The sequence below is a fragment of the Oratosquilla oratoria genome, unplaced genomic scaffold, assembly GCF_046742065.1.
Source record: "Oratosquilla oratoria isolate Oo_2021 unplaced genomic scaffold, ASM4674206v1 SCAFFOLD209, whole genome shotgun sequence".
Lineage (NCBI taxonomy): Eukaryota > Metazoa > Arthropoda > Malacostraca > Stomatopoda > Squillidae > Oratosquilla > Oratosquilla oratoria.
The window spans coordinates 68,185-90,299 of record NW_027467561.1 but is presented as its reverse complement, the minus strand read 5'-3'; the positions used below and the strand labels follow the sequence as shown (position 1 = coordinate 90,299).

The window sequence follows — 22,115 nt, the reverse complement described above, 5'->3', positions numbered from 1 at the left end:
GGACTTCAACAAAATTTTGGCCTTGTCCCAGTCAAGACTGTGATTTTTTATACTGACGTGTTGAAACAAAATACCCATTAGGTTTGCCCAGGAAAATTCCGCTGTGTTTCAACACGTCAGTATAAAAAATCACAGTCTTGACTGGGACAAGGCCAAAAATTTGTTTAAGTCCAACTCCGTTAACCTAGTGTTAAAATCCCTTCCGGTCTGACCAAGGTACACTAAATCACAATCTTTACAAGGAAGGCTATACACTCCTGGGGCCTCGTTTCCCTTTAACCTTTGGTGAACATTAACAATTTGTTTGTATACAGTGTTAGGGTAACGGTAGGCAACTGCAACAAGCGTCTCACAGTTGCCTACCATTACATGGAACATGATGCATGGAACATAAGAGCATGGAACATCAGAACATAAGTGACAGAAAATCACCAAATGGCCCCAAGGCCACAGTAAGCAATGATATGATTTATGAAATGTTCAGAACAAACGATTGGAAATAAGATAAATTATTAGATATTCAGCAAAGACACATGATGCTTTGTGTTGTAATTGTACTTTTCGAGGTTCGATGAGTCCCTGCATATCAAAGGTATGTAGATTTTTGCCTCTTTGTGAACACTGTAATGTCAGAGGAGTATCCCAGTATTAACTCGGTGAGACAGTCACCTAGACTGAACTTACACCATCAACATTTACTTATCAAAAGGGATAGGAAAATATGTTGGAAGTCAAAATATTCTCCATAGTTTTTCCTATAGCACAACAAGATATTGTGTGTGCTTGTGACATAATCGGAAGCATGCTGGTGTTGCACTTGCTTAATTATGGATTCAAATCCCACACTCCTCCCTGATTCCCAGCAGTGACTTACCTGCTCCAATGGTCCAAGCACACAGGGTAAAGGTGGCAGCTATGTCTGCAGCTACATGCTTCCTGACATAGGCTACTCACCTTCTTCTTCAACAATATTTTCATTCGCATATTTCACTAGGAATGCAACATGAACTTGTATATATATATATATATATATGTGTGTGTGTGTGTGTGTGTGTATGTATGTATACATACATATATTTTTTCCTTTCAAATCCCCTCAATCTAAAATGAATACTCGTAGGTAGGAAAACTTACCAAGCAAGCGCTTCCATGTAGTGTCTCAGAACATATCATGTTTTCTGATATGGAAGATTTTTTGTAACCGGAATTCTTGTGACATGACTTTCTCGACATCACTGTGGAGGAGAGGCACATATAGCTGAGCATTAGAAAATATATTCTATGTTTATTTGTAGACAGTGAAATAAATGTATTTTAGACACTCAAACTGAGCAGGGACTGAATTCAGATCACTGAGTTAGCAGGCAAGCATGGCACCACTACACCAGCAAGCCACTGGTAGTAGAAGACATATTTGAAAAAATTAGGTAAGTTGGCAAGGAGTGAACATTACAATAAGATATGGATAAAAAGAGAAATGAATATTGAGGAATTAGAAAAAGAGAAGACACTAAGATATGAAGCTAAGGAAAAAAAACGCGAAGAGAACGGAGACCGAAAGCAAGGAATTCTATTGGAGAGCAATCAACATGAGACTGAGAAAATGGTACATCAGAATGGGCGAACCAAAGACAGAAAAAAATATAGAGAAAGAAAAAAACTAAAAGTGGCCTATACTAATATTGACAGATTTGTTTCAAGACTGAATGAACTTAATGATTACCTGTTAGAAGAAAAAAAACAGACATTATGGGAATTGTGGAGACTAAATCAAGGGGTGCAATACCACCCATCAATGTTGGACAAGAGCTATACAATTAACAGACACGAGAAACAGGGAGGAGGAATCATGTTCTTGGCCAAGAAAAACTTGAATGTGACAAAAATTGCGGAGGGCAAAGGTAATGTAGAACTGATGATGATAAAAGTCGAAGACAAGGACATGAAAAGTAGAAAGTTTGTGGTGACTTATGTGACCCCAAAAACAAGCGCTTGGAAAGAGAATGAGCATATAAAAATGCTAGAAGATACAAGGCATTCATTTAGTGAGATACTAATGGGTGGAGGTAATCTGGTAATTATGGGGGACTTTAATTGCAGAGAAATTTGTTGGGAGGACATTACAGTCAAAGGTGGAGAAGACTTGTGGGGGTAATATATTACTGGCCATGACCATGGAATATACAATGACACAGTGGGTCAGTGAAAACACCAGATACACAAGTAATGAAGAGCCGTCGAGACTAGAATTAATATTTATAACAGAATCTGAAATTGTGGATAAAATCCAAGACACCAATTGGTAAAAGTGACCATGTACTTATTGAAAATGAACTAAAGGAAGAAATATTCATGGAGAGAAATGAAAAGCATAGGAAAGGAAGATTGATGTACAGCAAAACGGACTTTGGAAAGCTGAAGAAATTCCTTCAGAATGCAAATTGGGAAAAAGTTTACATGGAAGAGACAAAGGTGGAAGAGAAATGGGATATCTTGACGGAAAATTACAATAAAGGAGTGAATAGGCATGTACCAAGACAGAAGCTAGAGAGAGTGGTTCAACAGAGGATGCATTGAGGCGAAAGACAGAAGGGACAGAGCTTGGAAAAGATGGGGAAAAGATAAAAAACCTGGAAAATAGCAAGTATATATAAAATATAGAAATGAGTATGTAAAAGTGCAAAGAGAGGAAAAAAGGAACTATGAAAAAGACACTATAGATAAATGCAAAGAGCAACCCAAGCTATTCTATCGATACGTTAACAGCCGAAGTCATGAACAATCACTTCAAGTCTGTTTTCACTAGAGAGAAGGCACAGTGTTGGGACGAAGGAAATGAAGTGCAATCTCCACCCATGAGCGAGACAATAATAATACAATATAGATAATAGAACATTTATCAAACCTTGATGTCAGGAAATGGCATAGCCTGGACAGAATTGCAAATTGGATTCTAAAAGAATGCAAAGAAGAACTAATAGACAAAATACATAATGTAATAAGTTGCTCACTTAAAGAAGGAAAAATACCAAAAGACTGGAAAAATGCTTACATTGTACCAATATATAAAGGAGGAAACAAGGAAGAACCAACTGACTATAGACCGGTCTCACTAATAAGCACTATAACCAAAATTTGTGAGATCAATGGAGTTCCACAAGGATCTGTATTGGCTCCAATAATGCCTGCTATTTATGTGAATGACATGGAAGATGATGTGCAATGTTACATGAGCTTCTTTGTAGACGACGCTAAATTGTTAAGGAAAGTAAAAACTAAAACGGATTGCGAATCACTACAGGAAGACCTGAATAAGGTATGGAACTGGAGTCAGAAATGGGAAGTGGACTTCAATATTAAGAAGTGTAGCATAATGGAGTTTGGAAAAAGTAAAAATAGAATATCAGGACAATATAAAATTGGAACTAAGGAGGTAAAGAAAGTGGGATCTGAAAAAGATTTGGGAGTAATTATCTCAAACGACTTGTCCTATGATAAACAAATAAACAAAATTGTCGGAGAATCCTATAACTTGCTAAGATCAATAAAAGTGGCATTTACATATTTGGACGAAGAAATTATTAAAAAAAATATTAGTCACACTGATAAGGCCTAGACTAGAATATGCGGCGACATTGTGGTCACCCAGTACCAAAAAGAATATAAAGAAAATAGAAAGAATCCAGAGAGCAGCCACAAAAATGGCTCCTGCACTTTCAAACTTGTCATATGAGGAGAGACTGGCTAAATTGGAGTTACCGACTCTGGAGCAAAGAAGAGAGAGAGGCGACCTACTGACCATCTATAGAATCATGAAGGGCACAGAAATACTCGATAGAGAGGACTTGTTAAATTGGGACAAGAGAAACACAAGAGGACATGGAAAGAAACTCAAAAAACATAGTTATAGAAGAGATCTGAAGAAGAACAGTTTTCCACATAGAGTGGTGGACACTTGGAACAAACTGGACGAAAAAATAGTGTGTGCAAAAACCATTCATGAATTTAAGAGCAAACTAGACACTGCGAGATACAAAGGCGGGACACCACGAGCGTAGCTCCCCTTCCCGTAAAATACAACTAGGTAAATACATAATTGTAGTTTACAGGAAAGGAGTAACATTTGTTGGGTCCTGTCTCCTACTCTCCAATTCATTATACCTAGCCTCAAATTCATGTACAGTTCCAACTTTATTTATATGCTTGATTTCCAGTTATCATATTTAGATTTTAATCGATGTGTTGTTCAAACTTAGGATCTTCTAAGCTATTCTAAGTATATATGCATCTGTATGGAAAACTGTATTTCTTCACGTCCTTTAGGCATGTGGTCTTTTGTAATTTGTTCCCATGACCTATTAAAGCCCTCCCATTCATAAGAGGTTACTTCTGTCATAGCAATCTATCCCCTTTAGTGACCTGAATACTGAAATCATTATCACCTCTTTTTCTTTGATCTTTCAAAGTTGGTAGACCCAGTGCTTTCAGTCTTTCCCCATATGGTTTATCTGCCAGGCTGTATATTTACCTAGTTGTATCTCACAGGAAGGGGAGCTAGGCTGGTGGTGTCCTGTCTTTGTATCACATGGTGTCTAATTTGCTCTTAAATTCATGTAAAGTTTTTGCACACACTATTGTTTTATCCAGTTTGTTCCAGATATTCACCGCTCTGTGTGGAAAACTGGTTTTTTTTCAGATCTCTTCTATAACTATCCTTTTTGAGTTTCTTTTCATGTCCCCTTGTATTTCTCTTATCCCAATTTAGTAATTCCTCTCTGCCAAGGACTTTTGTGCCTTTCGTGATTCTGTAAATGGTCACCAAGTCGCCCCTTTCTCTTCTTTGTTCCAAAGTTGGTAATTTCAATTTAGTCAGTCTCTTCTCATATGACAGGTTTGAAAGTGTTGGGGCCATTTTTGTGGCTGCTCTCTGGAGTCATTCAATTTTCTTTATATTCTTTTTGGTCCTGGTTGACCATAGTGTCGCAGCATACTCTAGTCTAGAGCTTATTAGTGTGATTAGTATATATTTTTTTTTTTAGCAATTTCTTCATCTAAATAGGTAATAGCCACCTTTATTGATCTTAATAAGTTGTAAGATTCTCCAACAATTATCTGTTTATCAGGGGACATGTCATTTAAGATGATTATTCCCAAGTCTTTTTCAGATCTCACTTTCTTTACTTTCTTTGTTCCAATTTTATATTGTCCTGATATTCTTTTTTAAATTTTTCCAAACTCAATTATGCTACATTTTTTAAAGTTTAAGTCTACTTCACATTTCCGACTCCATTTTCAAACCTTGTTCAGGTCTCTCTGTGATTCAAAATCCATTTCGGTATTCACTTTCCTCAGCAATTTAGCATCATCTGCAAAGAAGCTCATGTAACATTCCACATTTTCATCTATGTCATTCACATAGATAGCGAACATTATTGGAGCCAATACCGATCCCTGTGGATCTCCACTAATCACCTTCTCCCAAGCTGAGCTCTTTTCTCTGAGCACTACTCTCATTTTTCTGCCATGCAAGAAATCCTCCATCCAGTTTAGTATTTACCTTGTATCCCTCCTATGTTTTCAATTTTTTTTTTTTTTTTTTTTTTTTTTTATAAAATTTTTAGTCTTGAGTAGAAACAGATTAAGTTTGTGGCATATGATCTTCCCTGTCTGAATCCAAATTGTCTCGGGTTTATTATATTGTTTTCTTCCAGGTGTTTTATCCATCTATTCTTGATAATTTTTTCACAAATTTTGGCTACAGTGCTTGTAAGGGAGACCGGTCTGTAATTTGTTGGTTCTTCTTTGTTTCCTCCTTTATATATTGGTACAATATTGGCATTTTTCCAGTCCTTTGGTATTTTTCCTTCTTTGAGTGAGCAACTTATTATGTTATATATTTTGTCCATTAATTCTTCTTTACATTCTTTTAGTATCCAATTTGCAATTCCGTCTGGGCCGTGTGATTTCCTGACATCAAGGTTCGTTAGTTGATCCATTATTTCTTTTTGTGTTATTGTTATTTCCCTCATGGTGGTGATCGCACTTCAATTCCTTCGTCCCAATGCTGTACTTTTTCTCTAGTGAAAACCGACTTGAAGTGATTGTTCATGACTTCAGCCATTTCTAAATCTTCTGTATATTTTATATTTAAGTGGCGTAGTTTTACTATTTCCTGATTCCTGATTTTTAAGTTTACCAATTACATATCTATAGAATAAGTTGGTGAGACCATACCTGGGGTCGAAAGGGGGTCAGTAGATTGCTAGGGGGTCGAAAGGGGTCAATAAATTACTATGAGGACGAAAGGCAGTCTTTAAAATTAAATGGTTGGCATGAAATGACCCTGTTCTCTTCCCGTACTGAAAGAGTGACAATAATCAACCAACCAATATCTAAACTTAAAGAAAAACCATGTCAGTTCACTCTGAGTCGAAAATCCTCCCCATTCGGTGCATGTAGGGAGAATCTCACATACACACAACCACATCGTGAATGAACATCAAGACTGTGTAATATTATTGGCTTGAATATTACTTATAGTAATATAATAAAGAATATAAGATATCACTCTTAAAGCTATTGGTAAATTATAAATATTTTAAAACACTTATGTTTATGTATATTATGTCGTTATGTCGTCCTGGCTGTTCAACTTATACATGGATGGGGTGGTGCGAGATGTAAATGCAAGGGTAGTGGGTAAGGGATTGGAGATGGTTAAAGAAAATAGAGAAAAGTGGGAGGTGAGCCAGCTGTTGTTTGCGGACGACACTGCACTTGTGGCAGGATCGGAGGAGGGATTGAGGAAGTTGGTGGCAGAGTTTGGGAGAGTATGTGATAGAAGGAAGCTAAAGATAAATGTGGGTAAAAGTAAGGTGATGAGATGTACAAGGGGTGAAAGTGGCAGTAGACTGGAAGTGAGCATTAAGGGAGAGCGACTGGAGGAAGTGGGTAGTTTTAGATACTTGGGTGCAAATGTGGCAGGAAAAGGTGGAGTGAAGGTGGAGGTAGAATGTAGATTGAGAGAAGCGAGTAAATGCCTTGGTGGATTAAAGAGTGTAATGAGGAATATACATTTGGGAATGGATGCTAAGAGGAGACTGTATGAAGGAGTGATTGTGCCAACAGCACTGTATGGGGCAGAAACATGGAACATAAGAGAAGAAGAGAGAAGGAGTTTGAATGTGTTTGAGATGAGGTGTCTGAGAAGTATGATGGGGGTTACTAGGCTAGATAGAGTGAGAAATGAGGAGGTGAGGAGGAGAACAGGGGTGGAAAAGGAGCTGGGAGATAGGGTTGATGAAAGAATATTGGTATGGTTTGGACACATGGAAAGAATGAGTGAAGAAAGACTAGTAAAAGAGGTATGGAAGGCAGATGTGGAGGGAGTGAACATGAGGGGACGTCCTAGGATGAGGTGGATGGATGGGGTGAAGGGGTACCCAGACTTTTGGCCGACGTACATATGGCCGACGGACATTTGGCCTAATGGACATTTGGCTTAGTGGACATTAGGCCGAATGTACATTTAGCTAAGGGACGTTTGGCCGAAAAAGTATAGTAACAGCCAAGACTTTAAAGTATATTGTAAAAACTCATTTGATTAACAAGATGTTTATTGCAGAGAGGAAATTCAATTAAAAATAGTTTATTGTAGTAAAAACTGAAGGAATTCATAGTTCACTCGCTCATATAAACATGAGCGCTCATATAAACATAAGCCAAACGTCCCTTAGTTAAATGTCCATTAGGCCAAATGTCATAGTTCACTCGCTCATATAAACATGAGCGAGTGAACTGCATGTTTAAACAATAAGGTGAAGGACTGAGCTAGTTGTGTTGTTTAAGTTTGGTGAGTTCAGAATGGCAGTTACTATAAATACATACAATTCAGTATTTTAGATATCTTATTCGTAAACTGGCTAATTTTCAGATAAAAAATTCTTTGTGTTAAACACAGACAGACAGACAAATATGAGAGTGAGAGAGACAGTAAGAGTGAGTCCACTAAGTCAAATTTCCATTAGTCAAAATGTCCAATAAGCCAAACGTCCCTTAGTTAAATGTACATTCGGCCAAATATCCATTTGGCTAAATGTCCACTAAGCCAAATGTCCATTAGGCCAAATGTCCGTCGGCCATATGTACGTCGGCCAAATGTCCTTCGGCCAAAAATCCGGTCACGGGGTGAAGGGGGGTTTGGGGAAGAGGGGAATGTCTGTTGAGAAAGGACGGGAGAGGACAGAAGACAGGGGTGAATGGAGAATGGTTGTATATGGATGATGTTGTGATTGCATGAGGTGGAATGGGTGGGGGGGATGGGGGGTGAGGTAGTATGTGTGAGCAAAATTTGACGCAGCCCGAAAGGGATTTCTCCCCGTCCTCTCCTTTTATGCAATGGGGGGACGGAGAGGGGCGGGGGGTCGCCGATTTAATGAAGCGGCCTTGCTGTGGATGTGCTGTGTCTTGCGACACTGCTTCTGACCCAGGGCAGTGGACAGGGTGCAGGGATGACCCGTCACCCAGGAGGTACTCAGATAAGAGGGAGGGTGGAGGGGTGTGGAGTGTATTCAGGGATGGAATGGGTGGAAATTATTTTATGCCCTTCCCTTTTTGGCTACCTCCCTTGTAAGGGGGTAAAAGCCTTGGTATATGTATGTATGTTTATGTATATGTGAAAGTGTCTGTATAATTATTGGAACGCCGTCGCCTTGATGAATGTTGCCATTTGGCCCTTTCATAACGGATGAAAATAAAAATAGATAAATAAATAGATAAGAATAAAAGAATAGAATAAGTAAAATCAACAAACACGAAAATTGTGACTATAGTATTTTAGAATTACAATAAGTGATTTATGAGACCAAACAGTAAAGAATTAAAACAATAATATCAACAACAAAAATGATAACAATCATAATGATGATAATTACACTATTGATAACTAAAATTCTAATAATAATAATAAATAGTAATAATAATATTAGTAATAATAATAATAGCATTAATTACAATAACAATATAAATAATATCAATAAACTGACATAATTCGTGAATTAATAGTTTGGGGGTCTATAGAAAATCTTAAACTTTACTAGTATGGGGGGTCGATGAGCTGAAAAGTTTGGGAACCCCTGTTCTACAGTGTTTACTTTTTTCAACAATTTTGCATCGTCCGCAAAGAAGCTCATATAACTTTCAGTTCCTTTACCCATATCATTAATATATATAGCAAACATCATTGGGGCCAGAACTGTTCCTTGTGGAACTCCACTAATCACTTCATCCCAATTAGTGTTTGTCTCTTATCACCATTCTCATTTTTCTTTCATGCAAGAAGTTTTCCATCCACTTCAGCTGGCACCTTCTTATGTGGCACCTTATCAAAAGCTTTTTTCGGGTCTAGAAATGCACAATCGGTCCATCCATCTCTTTCTTGTATTACACCTATTAGCCTTGAATAGAAACACATTAAGTTTGTGACGCCTGATCGTCCTTGTCTAAATCCAAATTGTCTTGGATTTAGTACTTTTTTTTCCAAATGCCTTACCCATGTAATTTTGATCCTTTCACAAATATTAGCTATCGTACTTGTAAGAGAGACTGGTCTATAGTTAGGGTTTTCCTTGTTTCCCCCTTTATATATCGGTACTATATTTGCTCTTTTCCAATCTTCGGAACTTTTCCTTCTTTCAATGAACTGCTTATTAGACTATGTATTTTGTCTGTTAGTTTGTTCCTGCATTCTCTCAAAATCCAGTTTGCCATTTCATCTGGTCCATGCAATTTCTGACATCGAGATTACTCAAGTGATTCATTATTTCTTTCCTTGTTACTTCTATCTCTTTCATAGGGGGACTTTCTCCTCCCGCTCGACATCTCTAAGTTGTATGTTCTCCCTCATAAACACCGATTTAAAATGCTTGTTCATAATTTCTTCCATTTCTATTTCCTCTGTGTATTCCTCCTTGTCGTAGTTTCTCTAATTCTTGTTTGTTTTTCAGTTTGTTGTTTACAAATCTATAAAATAGTTTTTGTTGATCGTTACATTTTTCTGACATCTTTTTCGTATTTTTTCTTTTCTTCTCTGCATACTTGTACATATTGATTTCTATAACTATTATATATTTTCAATTTTTCAGGTCTTTTGTATTTCTTCCATTTTATCCAAGCTTTATCCCTTTTGTCTTTTAATTCCCTACATCTTTTGTTATATCAACACTTTACATATCCTTTTTTTTTTTTTTTTTCTTTCTTGGAACATACTTTTCCACTCCTTTATGAATTTTTGTCAAAATTTTCCATTTCTCTTCTACTGTTGTTTCCGCCTTGTGTATCCTTTCCCAGTCTGCTTTTTGAAAGAATTTTCTTATCTTATAAAAAAAATCTATGCATCAATTTTCCCTTTCTATAGTGTTCGTTTTTTCCAAGCATTTTTCCTCGTTCAGTTCCAGTTCAAGCACTATGTGGTCTCTTTTACTTACTGGTGTCTTATATTCAAGCTTGTCCACTATTTCAGGTTCTGTTGTGATGATTAGGTCCACTCTCGATGGTTCTTCCTCATTTGTATACCTAGTATTCTCTTGCATCCATTGTGTCATTGTATGTTCTATAATCATATCAAGGAGTACATTTCCCCATAGGTCATCTCCACCCTTCACTGTCATCTTTTCCCAGCAGATTTCTTTACAATTAAAGTCACCCATTATAACTATTCTTCCTCCATCTTCCATTATCTTATATAGTGTTATCCTTGTGTCTTCTAACATATTTTTGTGTTCTCTGTCTTCCCACGAAGCCGTTTTAGGAGGTACATAATTTACCACAAACTCCCTGCTCTTCCCATCCCTGTCCTCCACTTCCATCATAATCATCTCTACTCTATTCTTTCCATATGTGACATTCCTCACATTTATATCCTTCTTAGTCAGGAACATAACTCCACCCCCTTGTTTTACCACTCTGTTTCTAATCCAATAAATATATGCACCATGTCCTACACTGTTGGGTGGTAGTGGACCTTTCAATTTTGTCTCAACAATTCCCATTATGCCCGGTTCTTTTTCTTTCAGGTAATCATTCAGTTCGTTAAAGCCTGTTATTAAGCCAACTATATTTGTGTAAGACATTTTCAATCTTCTGCTACTTCCATCGTGTTTTCTGTTCCCCTTCCGTTTTTCTCTGCGATGAACCATTTTCTCACTTTCATATTCACTACTCTCCAATAGAATTTCTCTTTTTCTGTCTCTGTTCTTTTCTCGTTTTTCTTCCTTCGCTTCTTGTCTTTTTGCTTTCTCATCCTCTCTTTCCTCTTTATTCATTTCTCTTTTTATACATACCTGTTTAAATTGTTCACTGTTTGCTAGTTTCCCTGTTTTTGCTCAGATATTCTCTGCTGTTGTTTGTGACCTGAATTTGATCTTAATTGGTCTGGTCTTATCTATATTGTATTTCTCTAGTCTATATATTTCTTCTATTTCTTTCTCTGTCTCCGTTCCATCTTCTTGAACTACTTCCAATATCTTATTTACTTTCTCCTTCTCCTTTATTCTTGTAGTCCAATTTGTATTATACTTCTCTTCCATCCCCAATATAATTATACATTTCTTTTTATCCGCTAAGTCTCTAACTATATTCTCCTTCTCCCTCATCACTTTAATAATTGTGTCTTTAGTTTGATCTTTCATCTGTTGTGCCACTATATCCTTAAATACAATTTTGTTATTCTCTTGGACTTTTTTCCAACCCTGTACTTCTTTTGCTATGGACTCTTTATTCTCTTTATTATTCCTCTTTAATTCCTCATTCTCATATTTTACTTCTTTTAACTGTCTTTTTAATTCTTCTATTTCTTTAGTTAGGGTTTGGTTCTCCTTCTTTAACTCTTCCAATTTATCAACTCTCTGCGCAATCCGTGTAAGTTGACCGAACCTACTCTCCCAATGTTCGGTCATTTTCTCTAGTTTTTCTTCTAGACTTGCTAATCGGGGGAGGTTGGCATCCCCCCTTCATTAAATTCATGGAAATTATTATTTTCACTTTCCATTGTGTTGTTCTTATGTATATTTCTATCCTTAATGCTTTTAGTGATATTTTCAATTTCCCCTGCGTTATCAGCAGACCTCTTGTTTATATTTTTTCTGCCGTCAGGGGGAGCCCTTTCGTCTCCCTCCTCATTTCCTTCCATTTCCCTCAGTAATCCCTCCCCTTCTCCCCTTTCATCACCTTCCCACTACACCACGAGCTTTCCCCTTCCCTACTAATACAAAAAGCTACTCCCTCGTTGAGATCCACGAAAATTTCATTTCTTCTCCGGAGTTGCAATCTTCGCCGTGAATCCGTTTACGTGTGTGTGTATTTACCTAATTGTATTTACCTAGTTGTATTTTACGGGAAGGGGAGCTATGCTCGTGGTGTCTCGTCTTCATATCTCATTTAATCTAAACTGTTTTTTAATTAATTTATTGTTTTTGCACACACCACTTTCTCATCTAGCTTGTTCCAAATATCTATTACTCTGTGGGGAAAGCTGTTCTTTTTTTAGATCTCTTTTATAACTGTCCTTTTTGATTTTCTTTCGATTTCCTCTTGTATTTCTATCATCCCATTTTATTAGGTTCTCTCTATCAATAGTTTCTAAGCCTTTCATGATTCTATAAATAGTTATCAAATCTCCTCTCTCTCTTCTCTGCTCTAGTGTCTGTAGCTCAAGTTTGCTAGTCACTCTTCATAAGATAGTTTTGAGAGTGTTGGTGCCAATTTCGTAATTGCTCTTTGTATTCTTTCAAGTTTTGTTATACATTTTCTTATACTTGGTGACCACATTGTCGCTGCATATTCCAATCTTGGTCTTATCAAAGTGATTAGTATTTTCTTCACCATTTCTTCATCCAGGTATATAAATGCCACTTTGATTGTTCTTATTAAGTTATAAGTTTTTCCAAAAATCTTGTTTATATGTTTTTCAGGTGACATATGATTCATAATAATGACCCCTAGGTACTTCTCATTTTCTACTTTTTCTATTCCTTCTTCTCCCAATTTATATGATCCTACTATTCTTTTTTGCTTCTTCGAAATTCCATTATACTACACTTCTTAGTATTGAACTCCATCTCCCACTTCCTACTCCATCCCCATACTTTATTGAGATCATTCTGTAGCGACTCACAATCTTCTTCAGTGTTCACTTTTTTCAACAGTTTTGCATCGTCCGCAAAAAAGCTCATATAACTTTCAATTCCTTTATCTATGTCATTAATGTATATAGCAAACATTATTTGGGCCAGAACTGTTCCTTGTGGAACACCGCTTATTACTTCATCCCATTTTGAGTGTTTGTCTCTTATCACTACTCTCGATTTTTCTTTCTTGTAAAAAGTCTTCCATCCATTCAAGCATTTTGCCCTGTATTCCTCCTTCAGTTTCTAATTTCTTAAGTAACTTCTTATGTGGTACTTTGTCAAAAGCTTTTTTTTTTATGTCTAGAAATGCACAATCAGCCCATCTATCTCTTTCTTTATTATATCTATTAGCCTTGAATAGAAACACATTAAGATTGTGACGCATGATCGTTCTTGTCTGAATCCAAATTGCCTTGGATTTAGCACGTTGTTTTTTTCTAAATACCTTACACATCTACTTTTGATCATTCTTTCACAAATTTTTGCTATTGTACTTGTTAGAGAGACTGGTCTATAGTTAGTACGGTCTTCTTTATTTCCCCCTTTATATATAGGTACTATATTTGCTTTTTCCAATCTTTTGGAACTTTTCCTTCTTTCAAGGAACTGTTTATTATGCTATGTATTTTGTCTGCCAGTTCATTCCTGCATTCTTTCAAAATCCAGTTTGCTATTTCATCTGGTCCATGCGATTTTCTGACATCAAGATTACTCAAGTGTTTCATTATTTCATTCCTTGTTACTTTTATTTCTTTGATAGGGGGGACTTTCTCCTCCCATTCGATATCTCTAGGTTGTATGTTCTCCCTTGTAAACACCGATTTAAAATGCTTGTTCATAATTTCTGCCATTTCTATTTCCTCTGTGTATTCAACTCCTTGTAGTTTCTCTAATTCTTGTTTGTTTTTCAGTTTGTTGTTTACAAATCTGTAAAATAGTTTTGGTTGAGCTTTACATTTCTCTATGATTTTTTTTCGTACTTTCTCTTTTCTTCTTTGCACACTTGTACATTTTCATTTCTATAACTAGTATATATTTTCCATTTTTCAGGTCTTCTGTCTTTTTTCAATTTTGTCCAAGCTTTATCTCTTTTGTCTTTCAACTCCCTACAATTTTTGTTGTACCAGCACTTTATATATTCTTTTTCTTGCTTTTGTCTTGGGACATACTTTTCCACTCCTTCTTTATGATTTTTTTTTTTCAAAATATTCTATTTGTCTTCCACTGCTGTTTCCTTTTTGTATATTCTTTCTCAATCTTTTTTTTTGAAAGAATTCTCTTATTTTATCAAAAAAAAATTTTTCATACATCAATCTTCCTCTTCTATATTGTTCATTTCTTTTCAGGTATTTTTACTCATTTAGTTCCAGTTCAACCAATATGTGGTCACTTTTACTTATTGGTGTCTTATATTCAATCTTTTCCACTATTTCGGGTTCTGATGTGGTTATTATGTCCAGTCTCGATGGTTCTTCTTTACTTCTATAACTAGTGTTCTTGTGAATCCATTGCGTCATTGTATGGTCAATAATCATATCAAGTAGAACATTTCCCCATGAGTCGTCTCCACCCTTTACTATCATCTCTTCCCAGCAGACTTCTTTACAATTAAAGTCGCCCATTATAACTATTCTTCCTCCATCTTCCATTATCTTATTTAATGTTATTCTTGTGTCCTATAACATTCTTTTATGTTCTCTCTCTTCCCACGAGGCCGTTTTTGGAGGCACATAATTTATTACAAACTTTCTGCTCTTCGTATCTCTGTCTTCCACTTCGATCATAATCATCTCTACTCTATTCTTTCCATATGTGACACACCTCACGTTTATATCCTTCTTAGTCAGGAACATAACTCCACCCCCTTATTTTGTCTCTCTGTTTCTAATCCAATAATTATATGCACCATGTCCTACACTGTTGGGTGGTAGTGGACCTTTTAATTTTGTCTTAACAATTCCCATTATGTCCGGTTCTTTTTCCTTTAGATAAGCATTCAGGTCGTACAAGCCTGTTATTAATCCATCTATATTTGTGTAAGACACTCTTAATTTTCTGCTACTTCCATTGTATTTTCTGTTTCCCTTTTGTTTTTGTTTTTCTATTTTTTTTTTTTTTTTTTCTGTTATGGTCCATTTCCTCACTTTCATATCCACTACTATACATTAGAATTCCTTTTTTTCTGATTCTGTTCTTTTCTCGTTTTTTTTTTCTTAGCTTCTTGCTTTTCGATTTTTCCTCCTCTTTCCTCTATATTCATTTCTCTTTTTATCCATACCTTTTCATATTGATCACTGTCTGTTAGTTTCCCTGTTTTTGCTAAGATATTCTCTACTGTCGTTTGTGACCTGAATTCAATCTTAATTGGTCTGGTCTTATCTGTACTATATTTCCCGAGCCTATTCATTTCTTCAATTTGTTTCCCTATTTCAGGTTCATCTTCCTGAACTAATTCTAATATATTGTTTACTTTTTTTTTCTTCCTTAATTCTCGTAGTCCTGTTTAAGTTATACTTCTCTTCCATCCCTAATATAATTATACATTTCTTTTTATCTGCTAAGTCTCTTACTATATTCTCCTTCTCGCTCATTACTTTAATAACTGTATTTTCAGTTTGTCGTTAAATACAATTTTATTGCTCTCTTGGACTTTATTCCAACCCTGTGCTTCTTTTGCTATGGACTCTTTATTCTCTCTATCATTTCTCTTTAATTCCTCATTCTCATCTTTTACTTTCTTTAACTGTTTTTTTCAATTCTTCTACTTCTTTAGTTAGGTTTTGGTTTTCCTTCTTTAATTGTTCCAATATATCAACTCGCTGTGCAATCTGTGTGAGTTAACCTAGCCTACTTTCCCAGTGTTGAGCCATTTTTTCTAGTCTTTCCTCTAGCCTTGCTAATCGGGGGAAGGTTGGCATCCCTCGCTTCATTAAATCCATTGAAATTACTATCTTCACTTTCTATTTTATTGTTATTTATATTTCTAAACTTAATTATTTTACTGAAATTATTCACTTCTCCTGCGTCAGCTGAGGACCTTTTGTTGACTTTTTTCCGTCAGGTGGCGCCCGTGCGCCTCCTCCCTCATTTCCTTCCACTTCCCTCAGTAATCCCTCCCCTTCTCCTTTTTCATCACCTTTCCACTACACCACGAGCTTTCCCCTTCCCTATAAATACAAAAAGGTACTTCCTCGTTGTTGAGATTCACGAAAATTTCCCTTCTTCTTCGGAGCTCCAATCTTCGCTGTGAATCGGTCTGTGTGTGTGTGTGTGTGTGTGTGTGTGTGTGTGTGTGTGTGTGTGTGTGTGTGTGTGTGTGTGTGTGTGTGTGTGTGTGTGTATTTACCTAGTTTACCTAGTTGTATTTTACGGGAAGGGGAGCTATGCTCATGGTGTCCCGTCTTCATATCTCATTTTATCTAAACTATTTTTAAATTCATGTATTGTTTTTGCACACACCACTTTCTCATCTAACTTGTTCCAACTGTCTATTACTCTGTGAGGAAAGCTGTTCTTTTTCAGATCTCTTCTATAGCTGTCTTTTTTTATTTTCTTTCCGTGTCCTCTTTTATTTCTATCATCCCATTTTATCAGATTCTCTCTATCAGTAATTTCTATGGCTTTCATGATTCTGTAAATAGCTATCAAATCTCCTCTCTCTCTTCTTTGCTCTAGTGTCTGTAGCTCAAGTTTTGCTAGTCTCTCTTCATATGATAGTTTTGAGAGTGTTGGTGCCAATTTTGTAATTGCTCTTTGTATTCTTTCAAGTTTGTTTTTTTTGTTTTTTTTTTTACATTTTGTTTTTTGTTTTTTTTGTGCTTGGTGACCATATCGTTGCTGCATATTCCAATCTTGGTCTTATCAGGGTGATTAGAATTTTCTTCACCATTTCTTCATCCAGGTATGTAAATGCAACTTTGATTGTTCTTATTGAATTATAAGTTTCTCCAAAAATCTTATTTATATGTTTCTCAGGTGACATATTGTTCATAACAATGACTCCCAGGTCCTTCTCATTTTCTACTTTTTTTTATTCCTTCTTCTCCCAATTTATATGATCCTGTTATTCTGTTTTTGCTTTCTCCATATTCCATTATACTACACTTTTTGGTATTGAACTCCATCTCCCACTTCCTACTCCATCCCTGTACTTTATTTAGATCACTCTGTAGTGATTCACAATCTTCTTCCGTGTTCACTTTTTTCAGTAGTTTTGCATCATCTGCAAAGAAGCTCATATAACTTTCTATTCCTTCATCCATATCATTAATATATATAGCAAACATTATTGGGGCTAGAACTGTTCCTTGTGGAACACCGCTTATTACTTCATCCCATTTTGAGTGTTTGTCTCTTATCACTACTCTCATTTTTCTTTCTTGCAAAAAGTCTTCCATCCATTTAAGCAGTTTGCCCTGTATTCCTCTTTCAGTTTCTAATTTCTTAAGCAACTTCTTATGTGGTACTTTGTCAAAAGCCTTTTTTAGGCCTAGAAATGCACAATCAGCCCATCCATCTCTCTCTTGTATTATATCTATTAGCCTTGAATAGAAACATATTAAATTGGTGACGCATGATCGTCCTTGTCTGAATCCAAATTGCCTTGGATTTAGCACGTTGTTTTTTTCTAAATACCTTACCCATCTACTTTTGACAATTCTTTCACAAATTTTTGCTATTGTACTTGTTAGAGAGACTGGTCTATAGTTGGTAGGGTCTTCTTTATTTCCTCCTTTATATATAGGTACTATATTTGCTTTTTTCCAATCTTCTGGAACTTTTCATTCTTTCAAGGAACTGTTTATCATTCGATGTATTTTGTCTGCCAGTTCATTCCTGCATTCTTTCAGAATCCAGTTTGCAATTTCATCTGGTCCATGCGATTTTCTGACATCAAGATTACTCAAGTGTTTCAATATTTCATTCTTTGTTACTTCTATTTCTTTCATAGGGGGACTTTCTCTTTCCATTCGATCTCTTCATGTTGTATGTTCTCCCTTGTAAACACTGATTTAAAATGTTTGTTCATAATTTCCGCCATTTCAATTTCCTCTGTGTATTCAACTCTTCCTTGTCTTAATTTATCCAAGTCTTGTTTGTTTTTCAGTTTGTTGTTTACAAATCTGTAAAATAGTTTTGGTTGATCTTTACACTTTTCTATGATATCTTTTCCATATTTTCTCTTTTCCTCTCTGCACGTTTGTACATATTCATTTCTATAACAAGTATATATTTTCCATTTTTCAGGCCTTCTGTCTTTTTTCCATCTGGTCCAAGCTTTATCTATTTTGTCTTTTAACTTCCTACAACTTTTGTTGTACCAGCATTTTACATATTCTTTTTCTTGTTTTTGCCTTAGGGCACACTTTTCCACTCCTTTTTTTGTAAATGTTTGTCAAAATATTCCATTTCTCTTCCACTGTTGTTTCTTCTTTGTATATTCCTTCCCAGTTTTCTTTTTGAAAGAATTCTCTTATTTTATCAAAGTTTGTTTTTCATACATCATTCTTCCTTTTCTATATTGTTCATTTCTTTTCATGTATTTTTCCTCATTTAGTTCCAGTTCAATCAATATGTGGTCACTTTTACTTATTGGTGTTTTATATTCAATCTTTTCCACTATTCTAGGTTCAGATGTAATTATTAGGTCTAGTCTCGATGGTTCTTCATTTCTATATCTATTGTTCTCCTGTAGCCACTGTGTCATTGTATGGTCAGTAATCATCTCAAGTAAAGCGTTTCCCCATGAGCCGTCTCCACCCTTTACTGTCATCTCTTCCCAACAGATTTCTTTGCAATTAAAGTCGCCCATCATAACTATTCTTCCTCCATCTTCCATTATCTTATTTAATGTTAGCTTTGTGTCCTCTAACATACTTTTATGTTCACTCTCTTCCCACGAGGCTGTTTTCAGAGGCACATAACTTATCACAAACTTTCTGCTCTTCTTATCTCTGTCTTCCACTTCGATCATAATCATCTCTACTCTATTCTTTCCATATGTGACACACCTCACGTTTATATCCTTCTTAGTCAGGAACTGCACCCCTTTGCTTTGTCTCTCTGTTTCTAATCCAATAATTATATGCATCATGTCCTACACTGTTGGGTGGTAGTGGACCTTTTAATTTTGTTTCTACAATTCCCATTATGTCCGGTTCTTTTTCCTTCAGATAATTATAATCATTCAGCTCATTCACTCCTGTTATTAATCCATCTATATTTGTGTAAGGCACTCTTAGTTTTCTGCCATTTCCATTGTGTTCTCTGTTTCCCTTTTGTTTTTCTCTAGTATGTCGAATTTCCTTACTTTCATATTCACTACTCTCCAATAGAATCTCTTTTTCTGACTCTGTTCTGGTCTCGTTTTTTTTTTTTTTTTTTTTCTTAGCTTCAAGTATTTTATTTTTTTCTTCCTCTCTTTCCTCTTTATTCATTTCCCTTTTTATCCATACCTTTTTATATTGTTCACTTGCTGCTAGTTTCCCTGTTTTTGCCAAGATATTCTCTGCCGTCGTTTGTGACCTGAATTTAATCTTAATTGGTCTGGTCTTATCTGTACTATACTTTCCGAGCCTGAATTTCTCTTCGATTTGTTTCATTATTTCTGGTTCATCTTCCTGGACTAATTGTATTAAACTGTTTACTTTTTCATTTTCCTCTTTGATTCTTGTGGTTTTATCTGGGTTATGTTTCTCTTCCATTCCTAATATGATTATACATTTCTTTTTGTCTGCTAAGTCTCTTACAATATTCTCCTTCTGTCTCATTACTTTGATAACTGAGTCTTCAGTTTGTTCTTTCATTTGCTGTTTAATTATATCAGTAAATGCAACTTTACTATTTTCCTGTATCTTCCTCCACCCCTGTGCCTCTTTTGCTATTGTTTCTTTATTGTCTTTATTGTTCCTTTTTAATTCTTCATTCTCCTCTTTTACTTCTCTTAACTGTCTTTTTAGTTCTTCTATTTCATCAGTTAAGTTTTTGTTCGCCTTCTCTAGTTCTTCCAATTTTTCAACCCTCTCTGCAATTTTTGACATTTTACCGAACCTAATCTCCCAATGTTCAGTCATTTGTTCAAGTTTTTCCTCCAGTTTTGCCAGTCGGGGGAGGTTGGTATCCGCCGCCCCCTCATTAAATCCTTGGAAATTATTATCCTCACCTTCCATTGAACTGCTCTTATCTATGTTTCTAATCTTTACATTTTTGTTAGTCCCATCATCGAAATCCAAATCATCGGTTCGGCGTTTGTTTACAAGCCGTCTGGCCTCTTGGACCAAGTCCTCCCCTTCCTCATTTCCTTCCATTTCCCTCAGTAATCCCTCCCCTTCTCCTTTTTCCTCACTTTCCCACTACACCACGAGCAATTTCCCCCACCCTGTAAATACAATAGGTACTTCCTTTGCTTTGGGATCCACGAAAATTTCACTTTTTCTTCAGAACGTCCTCTACGCCGTCCGTTCGATGAAGTGTGTGTGTGTGTGTGTGTGTGTGTGTGTGTGTGTGTGTGTGTGTGTGTGTGTGTGTGTGTGTGTGTGTGTGTGTGTGTTTGCGTCAGATTTGGAGTATAGGTAAGAGGGAGTAAAATAAGATAAAAAGTAGACAAAACACCATTTGATATGTGGCAACATGTCAGGTATTATTTTGATACTCAAAGGAATAACAACAACAATAGCAATAGATAAATAAAAACAAGTATTGATCTGCAAAAAACAAAGTTTATGAAGACAAATTAATCATATGTACCTTTGGTTTTGACTGTCAACAAGACAGGCGACATCTTGTTGACACCATTTTTTGTTGTTCCCCATCCCATGACTGTCGCATCTTGTCCGTAGTAATTCACCAAAGGGCTTGGAAGGCATATCGGTGCAATTTTTCTATCGCGGTTGAAGTCCACCGTAACATTGATCAGCAACAGGGCAATGTCACCGTCTATAGTCGAGCTGTCATAACTGAATATGCAAGACTCATGTTAATTGCACTGGTAGTTGAACTGCATATTAGGAAGGAGGTAAATATGTATGAACACATACATGCGCATAGTGAAACTACGTCAAGGGAATACAGAATATAAAGAAGATATAGAAATGGCTAAAATTATGAACAAATATTTCAAATCTGTATTCATAAATGAAAATACACACAATTGGAATGAAGGAAAGGGAGAAAGATCCCCCAATTAAAGAAATAATTGTGACACAGAAAGAAATAAAGGACCAAATATTAACCTTGGTGTCAGAAAATCACATGGACTGGACAAAATTGCAAACTGGATACTAAAAGAATGTATAAATGAACTAACGGGAAAATATATAAGATAATAGATTGCTCACTCAAAGAAGGAAAAGTACCACAAGACTGGGGAAATGCCAATATTGTGCCAATATATAAAGAGGGAGGTAAGGAAGACACAACAAACTATAGACCAGTCTCTCTTACAAGCACAATAGCTAAAATATGTGAAAAAGTGATCAAAAGTAGATGGACTAAACATCTAGAAGAAAACAATATACTGAATCCAAAACAATTTGGTTTTAGACAAAGAAGATCATGTACCACAAGCTTGATTTTTTTATTCAAGGTTAATAGATATAATGCAAGAAAGGGACGGATGGGCAGATTGTGCTCTCTTGGATTTGCAAAAGGCGTTCGATAAAATACCACACAAAAACTATTAAGAAAACTTGAAACGACAGGAGGTGTACAAGAAAAATTATTGAAATGGATGGAAGATTTCTTGCATGGGAGGAAAATGAGGGTTGCACTTAGAGATAAAAACTCGTCCTGGGAAGAAATGATAAGTGGAGTCCCACGAGGTTCAGTATTAGCTCTGATAATGTTTGCTATATATATAAATGACATGGATGAAGGTGTTGAATGTTATTTGAACTACTAAAGAAAGTAGAGAAAAAACCTGAATCACTATAG

The 22,115-nt window shown here is 35.9% G+C and overlaps 1 protein-coding gene across 1 annotated transcript in view; it reads right to left on the bottom strand.

Moving 5' to 3' along the window:
- Positions 1–22,115, bottom strand: part of LOC143022865 (trypsin alpha-3-like) — a 52,624-nt gene that overhangs the window by 14,459 nt on the left and 16,050 nt on the right. The window contains exons 4-5 of the mRNA XM_076181249.1: positions 20,931–21,139; positions 1,135–1,235 (exon numbers count right to left, since the gene is read on the bottom strand). Of these exons, the coding sequence (XP_076037364.1) occupies positions 1,135–1,235; positions 20,931–21,139 (310 nt within the window). The remainder of the gene's footprint in view (positions 1–1,134; positions 1,236–20,930; positions 21,140–22,115) is intronic.